At 38.6% G+C, this 22,456-nt stretch overlaps 1 protein-coding gene and 1 non-coding gene across 2 annotated transcripts in view; both read left to right on the top strand.

Annotated features, from left to right (window-relative positions):
• The first annotated feature begins 222 nt into the window (after positions 1-222).
• Positions 223-22,456, top strand: part of MIGA1 (mitoguardin 1) — a 76,422-nt gene continuing 54,188 nt past the window's right edge. Inside the window, exons 1-5 of the mRNA XM_069595148.1 lie at positions 223-308; positions 3,660-3,768; positions 13,773-13,950; positions 19,607-19,743; positions 21,869-21,995. Coding sequence (XP_069451249.1) covers positions 3,670-3,768; positions 13,773-13,950; positions 19,607-19,743; positions 21,869-21,995 — 541 coding nt within the window. The 5' untranslated portion in view covers positions 223-308; positions 3,660-3,669. The remainder of the gene's footprint in view (positions 309-3,659; positions 3,769-13,772; positions 13,951-19,606; positions 19,744-21,868; positions 21,996-22,456) is intronic.
• Positions 5,468-5,575, top strand: LOC138431448 (U6 spliceosomal RNA). Its single transcript, XR_011253699.1, has one exon. It is a non-coding gene; the product is annotated as a U6 spliceosomal RNA (small nuclear RNA).

Genomic DNA, 22,456 nt, shown 5'->3' on the forward strand with positions numbered 1-22,456 from the left:
GGTCCTGGGGCCCTCAAAAGGTTACAAACTGCGATGCTATCTCAGCACTGTGACAGGATGCAATTCTTCCACTGTACATGTCAGAGCCATTGGGGAAAGGCAGGAGCCTCTACCCTGAACAAAAATGGCAGGAGCTGCTTCACACGTAGCCCCTCACGCAGAAAGGCTAGGAGGCCCCCGCTACTTTCTCTCCACCTTCCCACTCCTGACCCCGGAAGGACTCCGCCCCCGGGGCCAGGCTGCGGCTCAGCGCCGGGCTGCTGCGGGGAAGCAGGGGTAGACTGGCTGCGCTGGGCCTGGAGCATCAGGTACGTGGGTGGAGGGCTGTGTGGGGTCTCAGCGGCCGCAGGTTAGTGGCAGAGGGGTGGGCGGGAGCTCTGGCCTTCGCCCTCTGGATTCCGTGTATAGGAATAGAAAGCCGAAGGGAGGCCTGCCACGGAGCGCTGAATCAGGGTGGGCTGGCTGGCGACCGCTTGGAGCCCGAGCGAGGGTCTGGGTAGCTGAGCCGAGAGGGAGCCCCTTTCCTGGTCATCTTGGTGAAGCAAAAGAAGCCCGCAGAGGAGAACGCAGTGAGGGCGGAGGAGGCTTGCGGGAGGAGCAGTTGGTGTGGTCCAAGTTTCTGCAAGAACGTCCGTGGTTTGAGCGGGGAGTGGTTTTTGGAGGGGGAAGATTATGCTTTCTTTGAAGGGACTTACTGAGAATGATTTAGCATCAGGAGGTTTGTGGCGTCGGACCCCTCCTGTAAATAGTTATTCAACGTTTATTTTATGGAGAGAAGACTCAAAGGTTTTGCTCGTGCACAGACCTTTATCATTATTATTTTATCAGTATTTCAAGTGAGCGTTTTTGCTGTATTTCAAATATCTTCTCAGAATTCTGTTGTATAGATTTACATTTCACGACAAAATTTGGGGGATATTTCAGACTTTAATTCTTGCTTGGATTATAAAGTCCAATGGCACCCCACTCCAGTACTCTTGCCTGGAAAATCCCATGGACGGAGGAGGCTGGAAGGCTGCAGTCCATGGGGTCGCTGAGGGTCGGGCACGATTGAGCGACTTCACTTTCACTTTTCAGTTTCCTGCATTGAAGGAAATGGCAACCCACTCCAGTGTTCTTGCCTGGAGAATCCCAGGGACGGGGGAGCGTGGTGGGCTGCCGTCTCTGGGGTCGCACAGAGTCGGACGCGAGTGAAGTGACTTGGCAGCAAGAAACAAACTGTATATATGACACATTTTTTAAAGTGTCTCGTGGTTAGAATGGAGAGAAGCGAGTGATATTACAGAGTATAATATTTTTGCTGATGATGAAACTGTCTCCATTTTTTTTTATTAATACGTTTGAAAGCAACTGAAATGACTGGTTTTAAAAAGCTGTTCAATTATTAATGATTAAGTTTGGAATCACTCAGCGATTTTAAATGAAAGGGTATGAGGTGGTTAGAATGCAAAAGTGGACGTTTATTTTAAGAAAACCACTGCAGCAAATTGAAATGTTTGCTTTATTTTCTTTTTCTTCTGCTTCAAAATCTGGAACTGTATTACGGAGAAAATCACTTTGGGTGAATTACTTTCAGGAATTTTAAAAAAATGCAATAGTATAGGTAGCTTTATTGGTCCAGAATCTATTTAGTTACTAAAAATGTTTCTCAAAATGAAGTTTTTTTTCCCCAAGGGGAGGGGTAAATGTACTTCCTTCTTGTTTTGTGAAACATTTGAAAAAAGTAATACATGAATACACTTTAAAAAGCAAATATTACAGAAGCACTTTAATAGTGGTTTCCTGCCACCCTGCATTCCTAGTCTCATTCCTCAGACTTATTTTTCACTTGTTTAACAGTTTCTTCATGGTTTCCTTGTATTTCTCATTAATATGTCTGTACCACAGTTTGTCAGTTGGGATTAACGTATTGATTATACTAAGCGGAAAAATTGTAGTTAGAATATGAGTGTGGGGAAAATTAAGTTTCCACTCCTTGGGTGTCACTAATAGGGAAAAAGTAAACTGTCAGTAGCAGTAACCCACCTTAAGAAATCTTACTGTGTTTGATATGAAAAGGAAACTACTAATCCGTGGTTTTGGTAGTCTTCTGGAAAAAAAATAGGGTTATTAACAGAAAGGTTAGAAAAAGAGCAGAAATGACTTAAAGAAAGAATAGCAAATAAGCTATAGAGAGATTGTTGGTAATTTTAATTTTCTGATAGTTTGTACAGCACCATCCAAGGAAAAGAAATATATTTGGTAGGCATAAACATTCTTCTTAGTGGGAAGGCCTACTCTTGTATAATACATCAGAAACAGTTCTCAGGCTTTTTCCCAGCCTGTATGAAATATGGTTAAGTGAAAGTGAAGTGGCTCAGTCGTGCCTGACTCTTTGCAACCCCATGGACAGTAGCCTGCACCAGGCTCCTCCGTCCATGGGATTTTCAAGGCAAGAGTACTGGAGTGGGTTGCCATTTAATTCTCCAGGGAATCTTCCCAACCCAGGGATCGAACCCAGGTCTCTCCCATTGTAGACAAGGCGCTCTACCGTCTGAGCCACAAAGTAAGTACTACACTTGATCTTAGCCGAAAGGCCGAGAAGTGAAAGGACCCATTAATTTTGTGCTTACCACAGAGCCTATTATACTTAATTCAACTCCCTACGATGTCTTATTTCAGAAAGGTTATGTTTTGATAGCGTATAAAAGTATTGGGAGGTGATATATGTATACCTATGGCTGATTCATGTTGAGGTTTGGCAGAAAACAAAATTCTGTAAAGCAGTTATCCTTCAATTAGAAAATAAATAAATTTTTAAAAGTTTTCTTTGACTAGATAGTGTATTTCCTTAATATAAATGAACAAATGTGTATACTTAATTTATATATCAGTATTGTGTGAATTTGTTTAATGTGTGTCCAGCTGGGTACACGTAAAAAATTTGAGTTTCTGGCTCTATAAAGCATAGACCTAGACCCTGAACCATTATGTTTTTATCAGCAGTCTGCTACCTTTATGGGTCTCTCTTAGTGATGACTGCCTTCTCTGTGAACAACTGACATTTCTTTCTTTGGTTTCAGTAGAAATAGGCATTAAAACAATATTAAAATTTCATAGCAGGTGTGTGTCATTTCTTTCAAGAGCTTAACGATGGGACAGTAGGATCAACTGTAGTCCAATATAAAATAATTTTTTTTTTAGTGAAACAGTAGGAAGATAAATGCTTGAACTATGAAGTTCATTGAGCCCTGAGGTTCATTTCTAGTCCCTAAAGTCAAGATTCCAATCAAATTTCTTTCAGTGCCCCCCCATCCCTGCTGTTGTTGGAAGGAAATAAAAATATTTTACGTTACTATTTAAAAGCTGAAACATTTATTTCACCAGAAAAGAGAGAATCTAGAACCCACAGTTTTTAAAGGAAAGTTTACTAGCTGAACTCAAAGTTCAAATCTAACTCATTTTCTTTTTGGCTACTTTGGCTAATAAATAAACTTTTAGCTTAAGTAAATTTGGCTCAGAATATTATTTTCTTCAGGTTAGTGTAATATGATTAATTAAGTGCAAAAAAAAGCGCTTTTTAAAAGAAGAGTTAAATTTTCTATTTGTATCTTTCATTTGGTAGAATAACTAGAAATCTTTGTGGCCAATATATTTTGTGTTTCATTTAATTAAGATAGAAGAGGAGTCATGTCAGAAGAAACGGTGAGCGAATCACAGTTTTCCTTGAAGACAGCAGCGCTGAGAGTGTTTGATCTTCCTCTGTCTTGGTATTATTCTCTCTGCCAGGTAAAAAAACTAAAAGATATACGACGTTGAATAATAAGTTTATTGTTCAAAGCATATTATGTTTACAGTATTTAAATTTCCTTTGGGGTTTTAAATGGTTCAAAGTGTTTGTTAAAGTAGTTTAAAACTTACTTGTTTTTATTTATTTCATGGTTTTTTTTGTTGTTGTTAGCAAAAAATCTTCCTACCTTAAGTGAATTTACACAGTCTATTATTACAATTATTTTCAGATAATTATGTTATTTAAACAGACTTGTTCTCACTATTAAACAATCATTTCATTTTCATTTTGTTTTACTGTGGTAAAATATATATAGCATAAAATTTACCATTTCACCATTTTTAAATGTGCAGTTCAGTAGCATTAGGTACATTTATACTATTATGCAACCAACCTTGAGAACTCTTCATCTCGTAAAACTGGAACTCTAGTGCCACTAAGCAGCAATTTTTATTTTTCCTCCCACCAGCTACTTGTACCCTCCATTGTATGTTCTGTCTCTGTGAATGTGACTACTCTAGATACCTCACAGGGCTCCCCTGCTGACTCAGTTGGTAAAGGATCTGCCTGCAGTGCAGGAGACCGTTGGCAATGCAGGAGACCTGGGTTCGAAAGATCCCCTGGAGAAGGAAATGGAAACCCACTCCAGTATTCTTGCCTGGGAAACCCCTTGGACAGAAGAGCCTGGTGGGCTGCAGTCCATGGGGTCACAAGAGTCAGACGTGACTTAGTGACTAAACCACGACAATTACCGTGAGGTACTTCGTAAGTTGAGCTACGTAGTATTTGTCTTTTTGTGACTGGCTTATTTTCAGTTAGCATAATGTTTTCAAGATTCATCTATGTTGTAGTGTGTGTCAGAATTTCCCCTTTTCCTCCCAGGTTGAATACCATTTGATTTTATGTATATATCACATTTTGTTTAATCATTCATTGCTGGATACTTGGGTTGCTTCTGCCTTGTGGTTTTTGAGACTAATACTTTTGTGAACATGACTGTACAAATAACCACTTTCAGTTCTTTGGGCCGTATACCCAGAAGTGAGATTTCTGGATCATATGGTAATTCTATTTTTAATTTTTTGAGGAATTACAGTACTGTTAACCATAGTGGCTGCACCATTTTTTATTTCTGTCAGCACTGCACAAGGATTCCAATTTCTTCTCATTGTGGTTTTGATTTGCTTTTCCCTAATTAGTCATGTTGAGCATCTTTTCACATGCTTATTCGCCATTTGTGTATTTTATATAATAACAGTCCTTTTTTTTTTTTCCTTTGGGCCAGGCCACACAGCCTGCAGGATTCTAGTTCCCCGACCAAGGATTGAACCCAGGCCCTGACAGTGAAAGTGCTGAGTCCTAACTACTAGCCTGCCAAGAAATTCTCAATCCTTTTATTTTTAATACCTGCTTCCAATGCAGTTTGTACTCCATTGTAGTAAATAAGTAAAGGCTTCCCCGGTGGCTCAGAGGTAAAGAATCTGCCTGCAGTGCAGGACCTACAGGAGAGACAGGTTCAATCCCTGAGTCAGGAAGATTCCCCTGGAGAAGGGCATCACAACCCACTCCAGTATTCTTGCCTTGAGAATCCCATGGGCAGAGGAGCCTGATGGGCTACAGTCCATGGGGTTGCAAAGAGTTGGACACGACTGAAGCAACTTAGCACATACACGTAGTAAATAAAAAGATACATATGGAGTGCTCGCTGTGGCAGCACGTATACTAAAATTGGAGCGATACAGAGAAGTTTAGCTATGGCCCCTGCGCAAGGATGACATGCAAATTCATGAAGCGTTCCATATTTCTGAGTTAGAAATAAAAACACCAATACAGTATACTAACACATATATATGGAATTTAGAAAGATGGTAATGATGACCCTATATGCGAGACAGCAGAAGAGACACAGATGTAAAGAACAGTCTTTCAGACTCTGTGGGAGAAGGCAAGGGTGGGATGATTTGAGAGAATAGCATTGAAACATGTATATTATCATATGTGAAACAGGTCGCCAGTCAAAGTTTGATGCCTGAGACAGGGTGCTCAGGGTTGGTGTACTGGGATGACCCTGAGGGATGGGATGGGGAGGGAGGTGGGAAGGGGGTTCAGGATGGGGAACACATGTACACCCATGGCTGATTCATGCCAATGTATGGCAAAAACCACTACAATATTGTAAAGTAATTAGCTTCCAATTAAAATAAATAAATTCAAAAAAAAGATACATATGGAAAGTAGCATTTATTTCACTAAACTTACAATGAATTTCATCAAATCTAAGATAATCATTTTTTACATTTCAACATTTCTAAAACTTGCTTACATCTTAAAATGAATAGTGTCTTAGAATGATAAAATATAGTATCATTTTATTTCTTTCTCTCTTTTTTTGGGGGCCACATCATGTGGCATGTGGGATCGAATAGTTAGTTCCGTGACCAGGGATCACTTCCTGGTCCACTTCCCCAGCAGTGGAAGCTTAAAGAGTTTTTAACCACTGGACCGCTAGGGAAGTCCTCTATATAATTTTATATAGGAGAGGATGTTACACAGATATAATGTATGAGAGTGATACTACTTAGTGTTCACTGTGTTTAAGATATTAGTTAGGTCTTTTTTATATATAATGTCTCTAATCCTTGAAAGATTCTTTAAATTTCTGTATCATCTCCAGTTTATAGATCTGGTGGCTTTTTAATAGCTTACTTAACTTGTCTAAAATTGTGTGTATTATATGGGATTTGAACTTACTTTTCTTTGATCCCCAAACCTATTTTCTCTCTTTTTCTTTCTTTCTTTTCCTTTTTAGGATTACATGATTAAAAGAAAATTTGAAAAATACAGAAAAGAATTAAAGAGAAAATAAAAATTGCCAGCAACCCCTCTATAAAAGTTTACTGGCTAAACTTTACTTAGGTCTTTTTTCCTGCATACATCTCTCTGCTCCCCAGTTCCTCACTCCTCACCCCCACTGCCTTGTCCCCCTCATTTGAGATTACATTTGAGATTATAAAGCTGTATATTTTGAGCATTTTCTCTATCATTAAAAATGCTTTATAAATATAGATGTGCTATAGTTTATTGAATATTTCCCTATTTTTGAGTTTTTATGTTGTTTCAACAGTTCATTATGTCTATATATGTGTGTGTATATGTGTGTATATATATATATATTTGTGCAATTTATATATATATACATTTTTATTCCTAGAGCTGAAAATGTTAAGTCTAAGTTTTTGGTATTTATTCTTTTATTTATGTTACCATACCATTTGGATGACATTTAAAAAGACCAGCAACAGGACATAGCACCACCCACTGTGTGTAAAACACTGTCTTAGAGATTTTATATTGTATACATTTGTAAATTCTTTAGTCCTTACAATGATCCTAAACTAATGTTATTCTTTAAAATGTATTATTTGAATAGTTGGAGGCTTCCCTGGTGGCTCAGTGGTAAAGAATCTGCCTGCTGATGGAGGAGATGGGGGTTTGACCCCAGAGGGGTCGGGAAGATTGTTTGGAGAAAGAAATGGCAACCCACTGCAGTATTCTTGTCTGGGAAATCCCATGGACACAGGAGCATGGTGGGCTACAGTCCATGTGCTTGCAAAAGAGTCATTGACTAAACAACATTCAGTTCAGTTCAGTTCAATCGCTCAGTCGTGTCCGACTCTGCGACCCAGTGAATCACAGCACACCAGGTCTCCCTGTCCATCACCAACTCCTGGAGTTCACTCAGACTCATGTCCATCGAGTCAGTGATGCCATCTAGCCATCTCATCCTCTCTCGTCCCCTTCTCCTCCTGACCCAAACCCTCCGAGCATCAGGGTCTTTTCCAATGAGTCAGCTCTTTGCATGAGGTGACCAAAGTATTGGAGTTTCAGCTTCAGCATCAGTCCTTCCAGTGAACACCCAGGACTGATCTCATTTAGGATGGACTGGTTGGATCTCCTTGCAGTCCAAGGGACTCTTCAATAGTCTTTTCTAACACCGTAGTTCAAAAATATCAATTCTTTGGCGCTCAGCTTTCTTTATAGTCCAACTCTCACATCCATACATAACTCCTGGAAAAACCATAGCCTTGACTAGACAGACCTTTGTTGGCACAGTAAAGCCTCTGTTTTTCAATATGCTGTCTGCTGCCGCTGCTGCTAAGTTGCTTCAGTCATGTCTGACTCTGTGTGACCCCAGAGACGGCAGCCCCCCAGGCTCCCCCGTCCCTGGGATTCTCCAGGCAAGAACACTGGAGTGGGTCGCCACTTCCTTCTCCACTCCGTGAAACTGAAAAGTGAAAGTGAAGTCGCTCAAGTCGTGTCCGACTCCTAGCGACCCCATGGACTGCAGCCTACCAGGCTCCTCCGACCATGGGATTTTCCAGGCAAGAGTACTGGAGTGGGGTGCCATTGCCTTCTCCAAATATGCTGTCTAGGTTGGTCATATATTTTCTTCCAAGGAATAAGCGTCTTTTAAGTTCATGGCTGCAGTCACCATCTGCAGTGATTTTGGATCTCCCAAAATAAAGTCTGTCTCTGTTTCCATTGTTTCCTCACCCATTTTCCGTGAAGCAGTGGTACCGGATGCCGTGATCTTAGTTTTCTGAATAATGAATTTTAAGGCAGATTTTTCAATCTCTTTCACTTTCATCAAGCAGCTCTTTAGTTCTTCATTTTCTGCAATAGGGGTGGTGTCTTCTGCATATCTGTGGTTGTTATTTCTCCTGGTAATCTTGATTCCAGCACAATGCTATAATGAATAAGCTTGATATACATTAATTCACACAGTACAGATATAGGATTAATTTTTAGGCTTTGTATTTTTGGGTTGAGGAGTAAATGTATTAAATTGTGATAGATATTGCTAAATTTTCTCCCATAAGGATAGTATTGTTTTGCACTCCCCAAAGCTTTGGGATTTTTGCCAGTTATTTTTGTATGTTTTATCCAAACTAATTCTACTATACAACCTGCTTTTCAATCATAGGACTACTTTTCCGAGGCCACGACTATTGTCCACATTGTTCCATGGAATATTTTTTAAAATAATATAAAGAATCATTGCAGATAAATTAAGGTTACATCCTTTACTCTCCAGTTGTAGTATTGGGTATCCAAAACTCATTCCATGTTATGAAATGCACCAAGGTGGGTAAGCAGTCTACAGCCTATGGGCCAAATCAAGGCCACCACCTGTTTTTACAAGTAAAGTTTTATTGGAACACAGCCATGCTCATTGGTTAATATATCACCTGAAACTGTTTTTGTGCTGCAACAGCAGAGTTAAGTGGTTGCAGTAGAGACCCGTATGTTCCTCAAGCCTAAGATAATTACTATCTGGCCTTTACCAAAAGAGTATGTTGGCCCTGTACTAAGAGAGCAGACTATGCTTTGAATAGCATCAAAGGACCAAGGAAAAGCTCAGAGTTCCTGTGTAGACAGTTCTGTAGCTTTAGAATTAATTATATTGATGTTTTATGGAAAAAGACATGTGTGAAAATTTTTGCTCATTAGTTCAGCCTCCCAAAATTGACAATCCATTTTGGATGCCATTCAGTTATATAATTAATTGCATACTAAGATACGTCGTCAGTGTGACTGAAGTAATTTTAGCACGTGGTACATAGTGTGCATGGATTTAAACACATCTTCTGTGATATGTTTTGATTCACATCCTACTGCTATGGAATTGTGTGATTTTTGGCAAGTTTCTTAACCTTTTTGAAAGCCAATTTATATCATCTATGAAAAGGAATGAAAAGCATGTTGTCTGGCATACAGAAAAGATGAGTGAACACCTCAATAACTGTGAGCTCCTATTTTATTTTCTTGTGTATTTAAGGAATGATATATTTTCCAAACATTTTTTCTTTCATTTGATAAATACATACTGTAAATGAAGTACTTGTCTTTTGCTTCTGTGGTCTTTTTAAGGATTTCTTTGGTATATTACTGTGTATCATAGTAAGACAAGCAGACTTTTTTCGGTTGGAAACCACAGAGTGAAGTGGTAAGTAGTTTAGTTGGTTCTCCAGATTCAGGGTATTAATCAGAAGAGTCTAACAATTAACTCAGCACTTTAAAATATTAATAAAAAATCTGTCTAAATGTAATGAATGTGGTATCCTGAATTGGTCCTACAATAGAAAAAAGAACATTAGTGGAAAAACTGGTTAAATGAGAATAAAGCCTGTAGCTTAGATATTATTGTCCTAACGTTAATTTCTCAGTTTTGACAAGAGCACTATGGTTATGTAAGATGTTATTGTTAGAGAAAAACTGAGTGATATAAGAACTCTCTCTGTTGTCTTTGCATCTTCTCTGTAAATTCTAAAATTATTTCAAAGTAAGGTGTTTGTTTAAAATTTTTTAATTAAAATAATAAGCACATTTTTAGAATGCATGCTATGTGTCAGATATTACTTTCAGCAACCCTTTGAAGAAGATGGTATTATTCTCTCTTGTCCAAAGGTCACAGTTAGTATGTGGCATGTGATGTGTTCCAGTTATCAGAGAGATTCATTCGAACTATGTTTATTGAATATCTTCTCTGTTTCAGTTGATATAAAGTAGTAAATAATTTCTGCCTTTATTGAGCTTAGAACTTCATAAGGTTCTTAGAGCTGCCCCTGTGCCCCCCTACTCGACTTCAGTAAAAAGGTGTGTAAGGTACTGTGTTAGAGGAATAGATCAATTTAGTTCTAGTTAGAAATGTATGTTGAGTAGCAGGAAATAGGTTATTGGAGCAGGAAACTTGTGAGTGACTATTCTGTGTCTCCTGAGAACATCAGATGGGGGGGGAACTTGACAAGAATATTAAACAACAGCATCAGGTTATGGAGGGGGGAGGATTGTGAAATCTGAGCACAAGGAACAGTGTCTTATTCCTTTCTTGTTATTCTCAGTGTTTGGCCTATAAGTTGGTGCTCAGTTCATGTTGAATGAATAGGACAGTATTAGGTTTTCATTTTCTCTGGAGTTAAGGAAATGGACTCAAAAAGCCCCTCAAGAGTTTGGGATTGTGAGATGCTGTATTTTTAGTTTTCTGGGTGATGATATAGGAAGTAATTGACTTTCCTGTGGGGAAAAAAGTAACAGAATAAGTGGTAGGCAGGAGTAATAGAAACTTTCAGACCTTGTGTTACCTAGATTACTTCTGATAAAAGTCTTTTTCTGGGAAATTTACCTTGTTTTTGTCTTGGAAAGGTTTCTTTTTTTTATAAGATTAAGACTGTAAGTTGTAATGGATCTTTTATGCAAAAATGATAATATATAAACAGAACTTGGATCTTAAAAGTGAACTGATTTACATTTGAATTCATATTAATAAAGCATGTTATATTTCTGATAGTAGTTTTAATATTATATTTATGTCTCCTAATAGTTCTCTAATTTCAGTGCCCCAGGATAGAGCAGAACATGACCACTTAGCTGTGGCTGGGCCTGTGTTAATATTCTCTTTTTTTTTTTTTTGGACCACACCAGATAGCTTATGGGATCTCATAGTTTATGGGATTGAACTGTAGGCATAGTGTGAAAGCGCCGAATCCTACCCACTAGTCCACCAGGGAACTCCCAATAGATTGTTTTCTTTAGTAGAGGTCTTAATTTTCTTATCTTACATTTGCTTATGCCATAAATATTAAAATTTGACCTAAGAAGCATTTTTTTGGAGGGTGGGATAATAAGATCATGGCAGTTTATAAAGTATAATGAGAAATAAGGTGTTCTTAATGACAGTGCTATTTTTAGAATTTATTTTATTATTGGATGTTTAGCATCCAAATTCCAGGAACTGTTTTCTTTTTTTCCCCCAAATCTCGTTTGGTTGCCATGAACATTGGAGCTATGGTTCCAGAGGGAAAAACAGAAATGGAAAGAATCAAAAATTTGGCAGTACCTGTAGTGAAGACATTACTGAAGAGAATAATTCTTACAGTTTGTAAAGGGAAAAAAGCCTGGGACAGCACTGGAATGTTCCGATTTTTCATGATAGTTTTGGAAGACTTAAGTGGATTTGGAAGAAAAATAGAGTAAGAATAGTTTTAAATTTTTTGTTAGATCATAGTCCTGGAGGCCAAATTCTAATGACAAGTGGAAGTAAATCATTTCTGGTATACAAAAAAAATGAGCTTTTTTTTAAACTTTATTTTATTTTTGGGTGTGCTGGGTCTTCGATGCTGCAGGGGGTTTTCTCTAGCTGTGGGTGTAGGGGCTTCTCTTATTGTGGAGCACAGCCTCTAGGGCCACAGACCTCGTGGTTGTGGCCCACAGGCCCTAGAGCACACAGGCTTCAGCGCTCGTGCTGTGTGGGCTCAGCAGTTGCGACTCGTGGGCTCTAGAGCACGGCCTCAGTTGTTGTGGTGCATGCGCTTAGTTGCTCCTCCGACTGTGACATCTTCGTGGACCAGGGATTGAATCCATGTCCTCTGCATTGGCAGGTGGATTCTTAACCACTGTACCATCAGGGAAATCCCAGTGTCCATGTCAGCCTTTCCTTGCAAATACCAGTCTTCTTAGTTTGGGGGCCATTTGATTACCCTCCAACTTCAGCATTCTGATGGATTAAAAAAAATTGAGAATTTGGCATTTGGCTTTTTTGTAGTTGGAAGATTGAACTCTTTGATACTCTATCTAGCTCTCATTATATCCCCAAAGCTATAGCTTTATTTTAAAGTTCTTTTGCATTTTAGGTGATTAATAGTGTTTGTCCTCCAAGAAAAAGATAATTACCACTTGCTCTTATGTTAGTACTAGGTTCATACTTAACATTACTATATTTATCACATTATACTGTACTTATTTGTAATACATTATTTGTCTAACTGTCTTTACTCTTAGCACACTGATTGAGGAAATCAAGATCTGTATTCTCTGGTGCTTCTTGATCAGTGGAAGACATTTAACACATACTTACTTGGTTTTTGTGGCAAAAGCAAGTTTATTAAAGAAAGAACAGAAGGAACACCTCAAGGGAGGGGTGGCCAAGCCAAGAGAGGCACTGGCTGATACATACTTACTGAATAGAATTATACCAAAATTTTCATTTTCATTTTCATAACACAGTCCTGGTATATTGTAAAATGCTGAGTAAATGTTTGTTGATTAATTCATGAACAAAAAGGCTTATTCAAATGACTGGTGGCTCAGTGTTAAAGAGTCTGCCTGCCAGTGCAGGAGATGTGGGCTCAATCCCTGGGTCAGGAAGATCCTCTTGAGTAGGAAATGGCAACCGACTTCGGTATTCTTGACTGGGAAATCCCATGGACAAAGGATCCTGGGGGGTTGCAGTCCATGGGGTCTCAGAGTCAGACACAACTGAGCATCTGGTCAACAACAACAAATGATATTTATAAATTGAGTTAATTTATGTTTTCCCAGATTTCCAGATAGTTTGAAAAAAAAAAACAGTTTATTTTAAGATGGCCAATGGAAATTTGCTGTATGACTTGGAACTGAAATGGGGGCTCTGTAACAACCTAGAGGGGTGGGAAAGGGTGGGAGGTGGGAGGGAAGTTCAAGAGGGAGGGGACATATGTATACCTATGGCTAGTTCATGCTGATGTATGGTAGAAGTCAAACTGATATTGTCAGGCAATTATCCTCCGGTTAAAAATAAATAGAAAAAAATTGGTTCATTTTAAAAGTCTGATTAAATCATTCCTGCAATGATTCCTGCTGTTATTCAGATAGAAGATAGAGTTGCATGAATTAATCTTTAGTTGTTTAACAGATATTAATGGAATTGAATTATTTTGTGCTCCTGATGACTTTTTGATTTTTAGTGTTTAGCTGAGAACTTGAGAGTAGTGAATGATAAACTACTACATTTGTTTAGTATGTTTTTTGAAATTCATTAGGGCTAGCTGTCACTGAAAGAGTGAAATAATGTTATCTTTGTAGTATTTAGAACTATATTAGCTTCAGAGTAATTTTAGTCTTTTTGTAGGTTTTAAGCAACCAAATAAAATACTTTTTTTTTCACTCGTGACTGCATCTTTTCTAGATCAAATTTTCGCCAGTAGCTAAAAAGTTATTCATGGTAACTGCAGTGAGCGCTGTGTCTGTAATTTTTCTGGCCCATCACTTTAAAAGAAGACGTGGAAAAAAGAAAGGAAAAATATTACCATGGGAACCAGAGCACCTCATACTTGAATACACTAAAAGAGCAGCGTCAGACAAAGGTATGTAGAAGTAGCTGAATTAAGTCTACAAAGGAAATTTTATCTGTACATCATTACTCAAGTGCAGTAATTTCAGTATTTTAGTTTCCAAAATTTCCTTGCTTAATATATAGCATAAAATTGGATTAAATATTTACTGAGCATGGCCCTGACCATCAGAACAAGACCCAGTTTGCCCCTCAAGTCAGTCTCTCCAATCAGGAAGCTTCTATAAGCCTCTTATCCTTATCCATCAGAGGCCAGACAGAATGAAAACCACAATCACAGAAAACTAACCAATCTGATCACATGGACCACAGCCTTGTCTAACTCTGAAACCATGAGCCATGCTGTGTAGGGCCACCCAAGACAGATGGGTCTTGGTGAAGAGTTCTGACAAAATGTGGTCCACTGGAGAAAGGAATGGCAAACCACTTCAGTATTCGTGCCTTGAGAATCCCATGAATAGTATGAAAAGGCAAAAAGACACTGAAAGATGAACTCCCCAGGTCAGTAAGTGCCCAATATGCTACTGGAGAAGAGTGGAGAAATAACTCCAGAAAGAATGAAGAGACAGAGCCAAAGCAAAAACAATACCCAGTAGTGGATGTGAGGAGAAGGCAATGGCAACCCATTCCAGTACTCTTGCCTGGAAAATTGAAATATATTATAGTCAATATCTAATAATTCTACTTTCTAAAGTTCTTGGATCTAAGCCTGCTATCTCTTGTATGCTGAAGAGGTAGGCTGCAGTCCACGGGGTCGCAAAGAGTCGGACACGACTGAGCGACTTCAGTTTCACTTTTCACTTTCATGCATTGGAGGAGGAAATGGCAACCTACTCAAGTGTTCTTGCCTGGAGCATCCCAGGGATGGGGGAGCCTGGTGGGCTGCCATCTACTGGGTTGCACAGAGTCATACAATTGAAGCGACTTAGCAGCAGCAGCAGTGCATGTGACTGGTGATGGAAGTAAACTCTGATGCTGTAAAGAGCAATATTGCATAGGAACCTGAAATGTTAGGTCCATGAATCAGTGCAAATTGGAAGTGCTCAAACAGGAGACGGCAAGACTGAACATTGACATTTTAGGAATCAGTGAACTACAATGGACTGGAATGGGTGAATTTAACTCAGATGACCATTATATCTACTACTGTGGACAAGAATCCCTTAGAAGAAATGGAGTAGCCATCACGGTCAACAAAAGAGTCTGAAATGCAGTACTTGGATGTAATCTCAAAAAGATAGAATGATCTCTGTTCGTTTCCAAGGAAAACCATTCAATATGACAGTAATCCAAGTCTATGCCCCAACCAGTAATGCTGAGAAGCTGAAGTTGAATGGTTCTATGAAGACCTACAAGACCTTCTAGAACTAACACCCCAAAACGATGTCCTTTTCATTATAGGGGACTGGAATGCAAAAGTAGGAAGTCAAGAAACACCTGGACTAACAGGCAAATTTGGCCTTGGCGTACAAAATGAAGCAGGGCAAAGGCTGATAGAGTTTTGCCAAGAGAAAGTACTGGTCATAGCAAACACCCTCTTCCAACACAAGAGAAGACTCTACACATGGACATCACCAGATGGTCAGCACCGAAATCAGATTGATTATATTCTTTGCAGCCAAAGATGGAGAAGCTCTATACAGTCAGCAAAAATAAGACTGGGAGCTGACTGTGGCTCAGATCATGAACTCCTTATTGTCAAATTCAGACTTAAATTGAAGAAAGTGGGGAAAACCACTAGACATTCAAGGATGACCTAAATCAATCCCTTACGATTCTACAGTGGAAGTGACAAATAGATTCAAGGGATTAGATCTGATAGACAGAGTGCCTGAAGAAATATGGATGGAGGTTTGTGACATTGTACAGGAGTCAGTGATCAAGACCATCCCCAAGAAAAAGAAGGCAAAATGGCTGTCTGAGGAGGCCTTACAAATAGCTGGAAAAGAAGAGAAACTAAAGGCAAAGAAGAAAACGAAAGATACACCCATTTGAATGCAGAGTTCCAGAGAATAGCCAGGAGAGATAAGAAAGCCTTCCTCAGTGATCAGTGCAAAGAAATAGAGGAAAACAAAAGAATGGGAAAGACTAGAGATCTCCTTAAGAGAATAAGAGATACCAAGGAAACAACATGCAAAGATTGGCACAATAAATGACAGAAATGGTATGGACCTAACAGAAGCAAAAGATATTAGGAAGAGGTGGCAAGAATACACAGAAGAACTATATAAAAAAGACCTTCATGACCCAGATAACCACAATGGTGTGATCACTCACCTAGAGCCAGACATCTTGGAATGCAAAGTCAAGTGGGCCGTAGGAAGCATCACTGTGAAAAAATGTAGTGGAGGTAATGGAATTGCAGTTGAGCTATTTCAGATCCTAAAAGATGATGCTGCATAAGTGATGCACTCAAGATGCCAGCAAATTCGGAAAACTCAGCAGTGGTCACAGGAAGGTCAGTTTCATTCCAGTCCCAAAGAAAGGCAATGCCAAAGAATGTTCAAACTACTGCAAAATTGTACTCATCTCACAGACTAACAAAGTAATGCTCAAAATTCTCCAAGCCAGACTTCAACAGTACGTGAACCGTGAACTTCCAGATGTTCAAGCTGGATTTAGAAAAGGCAGAGGAACCAGAGATCAAATTGCCTACATCTGTTGGATCATTGAAAAAGCAAGAGCATTCCAGAAAAACGTCTATTTCTGCTTTATTGACTACGCCAAAGCCTTTGACTGTTTGGATCGCAACAAACTGTGGAAAATTCTGAAAGAGATGAGAATATCAGACCACCTGACCTGTCTCCTGAGAAATCTGTATGCCAGTCAAGAAGCAACAGTTAGAATTGGACATTAAACAACAGACTGGTTCCAAATCAGGAAGTAGTACGTCAAGGCTGTATACTGTCACCCTGCTTGTTTTAACTTATATGTAGAGTACATCATGTGAAATGCCAGGCTGGATGAAGCACAAACTGGAATAAAGATTGCTGGGAAAAGTATCAATAACCTCAGTTTTGCAGATTATACCACCCTTATGGCAGAAAGGGAAGAACTAAAGAGCCTCTTGATGAAACTGAAAGAGGAGAGTGAAAAAGTTGGCTTAAACTCAACATTCTCAAAACGAAGATCATGGCATCTGGTCCCATCACTTCATGGAAAATAGATGGGGAAACAGTGGAAACAGTGACAGACTTTATCTTTTTGGGCTCCCAAATCACTCCAGATGGTGAGTGCAGCCATGAAACTAAAAGACACTTGCTCCTTGGATGAAAAGCTATGACCAACCTAGATAGCATATTAAAAAACAGAGACTTTACTTTGCCAACAGTCTGTCTAGTCAAAGCTATGGTTTTTCCAATAGTCATGTATGGATGTGAGAGCTGGACTATGAAGAAAGCTGAGCACTACAGAATTGATGCTTTTGAACTTGATGTTGGAGAAGACTCTTGAGAGTCCCTTGGACTGTAAGGGATCTAACCAGTCCATCCTAAAGGAAATCAGTCCTGAATATTCATTGGAAGGACTGATGCTGAAGCTGAAACTCCAGCACTTTGGCTACCTGATGCAAAGAACCGACTTATTGGAAAATACCTTGATGCTGGGAAAGATTGAAGGTTGGAGGAGAAGGGGATGACAGAGGATGAGATGGTTGGATGGCGTCACTGACTTGATGGACATGAGTTTGAGCAAGCTCTGGGAGTTGGTGATGGATCGGGAAGCCTGGCTTGCTGCAGTTCTGGGGTTGCAAAGCGCTGGACATGACTGAGCGACTGAACAGACTGAACTGAATATATAGCTCACACTTAATACAGTGACAGACTTTATCTTTTTGGGCTCATTTTAGACAGCTTAGATAATACAGATCAGTTCAGTTCAGTCGCTCAGTCATGTCCAACTCTTTGCGACCCCATGAATTGCAGCACGCCAGGCCTCCCTGTCCATCACCATCTTCTGGAGTTCACTTAGACTCACGTCCATCGAGTCCGTGATACAGATAAGCATCAATGAAAAATGAAAATCGCTTGAAATTCTGCTACCCAGAAATAACTACTGATAATATTTTGGCATATATATAGTCATTTATATTTGCATTTAAATACATTGAGACATAAAATTTTTATTATATACAAATAAATGATCTATATATGTTAAGTGAAATTCATACCTTTGTAGCCTTTTAGTATTTAATATTATGGGGGCTTCTCTGGTAGTCCAGTGGTTAAGAATCTGCCTGCCAATGCAGAGGACATAGGTTTGATCGCCGGTCTGGAAAGGTTCCACATGCTGTGGACCAACTAAGCTCAGCAACTTTTGACCGCATGTGCCCAGAAGTCCATGCTCTCCAAAAGAGAAGCCACCACAATGAGAAACCTGTGCACTGCAACTACAGAAAGCCCATGCGCAGAAATGGAGACCCAGAGCAGCCAAAAATCAATCAATAAATCTTAAAAAAATATATGACATTATGTAAGAACGTTTTTAAATGTCAATAGATATAGCTCTATGCTATCAATTTTTAATATATACTTAGTGTACAAATGTGCTTTACTTTTTTAACCAGTTCCCTATTGTATTCTTTAGGTTATTTTTCTTGCTTTAAATATACTTATCTGATTATTTTCTAAGTTTATAAAGTTCTAGAAGTAGAATTGCTGGCCTTTAAAAAATCTGTGTATTTTTTTTAAAGATATGGTACATATTATCAAATTGTATCAATTGAAATAATTTCTTGAGCATGCTGGATTTATTCTTTAAATTTTAAATTATTTTTTATTTGTTAGTTTATCGTATGCTCTTGTGATTTGTTGGTGTAGCAAATAATGAACAGTTGTTTTGTGCCAAGTGTTGTTAACATATTACAACAATAATGATGCCTTTCAGGTTCAGTCCCTGTGTTGGGAAGAACCACTGGAGAAGGGAATGGCAACCCACTCCAGTATTCTTGCCTGAAATATCCCATGGATGGAGGAGCCTGGCAGGCCTCAGTTCATGAAGTTGCAAAGAGTCGGACATGACTGAGCGGCAAACACACACTTACTGAGGTTTTTATTAGATCTTAGGTGCAGTGTGAACATGCTGTGTATTCACTGTGTTAAAATAACCTTTATAACAATCCTATGAATTAAGACTATAATCCTATTGAGATATGGAAAAGTTAAGTGACTTGCTCAAGTTCATATAACTAGTAAGTGTCAGGATTTGATTTGAGAAGTTTAAGTGCTGTATTAAGATAAACTAAGACACAGCATCTGCCCGAGATGAATGGGTAGATGGTTAGGGCAGACAGATGTATAAAAGACTAAGATAATGTGATATGGATAAAGTTTTGATATAATTCAGGAAATAATATAAGAAGTGCTTATATTTTGTTAAATTTATAATTTGAAGATTCATAGTTGCCAGTATTTTTATACTGATTGTATAGTAGGCCATTCAGATACCACCTTAATTAATTAGATGCATGTTTTAATCTTCATTTCAGAAGCAGTGTTAAAAATGTTATTTAGAGATGTAGATTTTAATAATGGTATGATATATTTAATAATTTACACAGTTAGGGGAACTGTATTTTAAAATGAGCCCTCTGAATGAATATATAAACTTTGAAATTTTATCTGAAATTTATCGTGGGGGTTATTGATACTTTTAATATGTTTGTTTGGTAGGTTCAAGTTGTTCCAGTAGCAGACAGAATTTGACATTATCTTTAAGTTCTGCCAAAGACAAAGGATCTCAGTCTTGTAACTATGCTAATGGAGGACTCTTCAGTAAATACTCAGGCTCTGCACAGAGTTTAGCCTCTGTAAGTAAACATTTTATTAATTTTTTCTTTTAATTTTAATTATATATCTATCATTATATATTGGTTTAACTGTCATACAATTAGATAGCTTTTAGTGTGGAGAGAACCTTAAGAAATCTGGTTGATCTTGTTTTCTTCAGACAAATAAAATTACCTTTTTGTGAAATATTCAGCCAGCTTGGTTCCAGGTTTTTTTGAGTCAGGTAATGTGATCCTATGAGGTCCTGTGAGGATGGTGTTGGTATGGAAGAGTTGCTTCAAAGCTAGATATTTTACAAAAAGCTGGAAGATGCAGCCAAATGTGGTACTAGGTTACAAAAACTGCTTGGTGAACCTGCTTATGTAACAGTACTTGGCTTGCTGAAGCCAAGTGTGGAGTCTTTCACCTCTTCCTTTACACCATTAACATAGTACTGATTGACAGGTGAAGAGTAAAGTTATATTTATTTAAATATAATATAGCTTAAAAGTTATTTTACAGAACAGGTAGGATATGCTCTTGCTACTAAACAATGTATGTGAAAAATGTGCTGCTAATCTTCTCAATTCCCCTCCTTAGAGATGAACACTGACAGTTTCTTATGTGTATTCCAGGGAGAATATGCCTCTAACATCATGTATATTCATTTAAAAAATAGTTTAAAGAATACTGTAATCTGTTCATACCTTGCTTCTGTATTTTATTGGAACATATAGCTGCTCCTTTCTTAAATGCCTAAAAATATATCACATCTTAAAGGCTCTTCTGTTGTGCTGTGCCGTGTTGTACTTAGTCACTCAGTGATGTCTGACTCTTTGCGACCCCTTGGACAGTAGCCACCAGGTTCCTCTGTCTGTGGGAGGAACATTTAGATCAAAGACATGCCCTTTCAATTCCTCTGGGAAACTGAGTAGGATAATGAAGTATATGCCCATTCTATAATCTGGACCTCCTCCGTGTCAGAGAGGTACCTTTCTTTTAAATTTTCTCAACTGAAAATTGAAGCTGTTCTTGACTAGAGAAAAGGAGTTTTATGATAACAGTATAAATAATTAGTCTTTAGAATCACTTGCCATCCATGCCTTAGCTGACCTACTTACTTACTCCGCTGTTAGGACTGTGAACCCAGATTTCTGCCTCTTAATGAGTGCCCGAGTGAAAGTCATGACATCAGGAGTAGAAAAGGAGGGGACAGGGTCCAGAAAACTTGGTAACTAGGTATGAGAGGTGTGGGAAGAGAAGTTCACGGTGACTTCTTGTTACCTGGTTTGAGAAGTTATGGAGATAAAAGTAATCTTACTGAACTTGGGAGGAGTTTTTGTTTTGGGAAAAGGCAAAGCACTTTTTTCGTATTATCAGTTTGAGATGCCAGCAGAAGAGCCATGTGGAGTCACCAAGTAGGCAGGTGGAAATGTGAGCTTAGATTTCTCAAAAGAGGGCAGAACTGAAGTTCAGGATTTGGGAGTCTTTGCAAAGAAGTGACAATGACTGGCTCAGCAGACCTTGCTAGAGAAGTAAAGATGATAGAGGCTTTTCGATTTTCGTTATTACAGCAGAAAATCAGCATTGTAATAAGTTCTGAAAGGAGAGTAAGCTAGTTACCTCAGATCAAAGTAGGTGTGGATAAAATTTATAAGTAAATACTCAATGACAGTAAACTATAAAAATAGCTGCTTGATTTTTGATGGAAATAAATTTCCTGGTGACTCAGTGGTAAAGACTCTGCCTACAGTGCAGGAGATGCAGAGATGTCTGTTTGATCCCTGAATTGGGAAGATCCCCTGGAGAGGGAAATGGCAACCCTCTCCAGTATCCTTGCCTGAAAAATCCCATGGACAGAGGAGCCTGGCAGGCTACAGTCTTTGGAGTCAGAAAAGAGTTGGATGCAACTGAGCGACTAAAAACAACAACTGGTTTATGTTCAAAATATTGTTCTACATGTATAATTTTGAGCAAACAAGCGTTCAGAGTACTTAGAGTCTTATGAATTCTAAGTTTGATTGAGTATAATCAGATTTATTTCTTTAGGTAGAAATCCCATGGGTTGTTTTACCAGGATTAGGATTTATGTAAATAATTTATAAAAGAACACAAAATACTGTTATAAAAGAGATTTTGAAGTAACTTCTGTCCATCCAATTTTAGGTCCAGAGTGTCAATTCTTGTCATAGCTGTGCTTGTGGCAATTCTAATTCCTGGGACAAAGCAGATGAAGATGATATTAAACTTGTTAATATTCCTGTGACGACTCCGGAGAACTTATATTTGATGGGTAGGAATAACATAATAATGGTTTAAGATACTGTACTCACATGTAATGTGAAAATGAAGAATGATTAATTGTTCTAGGGGAAGCAACTGCAGTTCTAAAATGTTCTCATATCTTTTGACTCCAGTCTACATTACATAGCATGTTGTATTAGTTTTCTGAGGCTGCTATAGAAACTTGGTGGCTTAAAACGATAGAAATATACTCTTTTGGAGTTCTGGAGGCCTGAAGTCTGAGGTCATTATCACAGGACTGAAATCAAGGTGTTGTTTGGGCCATGTTCCCTCTGGAGTCTTGGAGGAGAATTCAGTCGGTGCCTCTTACAGCTTCTGGTGCCACTTTAGGCTTGTGGCCACATGACTCCAACCCTTGCCTTCCTCTCCATTGTGTGTTATAGATCTCCCTCTGCCTCTCTGTTATGAGGATGGTTGTGATTGGATCTGGAGCCCATCAGATAATACAGG

Source organism: Ovis canadensis, chromosome 1 (genome assembly GCF_042477335.2).
Source record: "Ovis canadensis isolate MfBH-ARS-UI-01 breed Bighorn chromosome 1, ARS-UI_OviCan_v2, whole genome shotgun sequence".
In the NCBI taxonomy this organism is placed as follows: domain Eukaryota; kingdom Metazoa; phylum Chordata; class Mammalia; order Artiodactyla; family Bovidae; genus Ovis; species Ovis canadensis.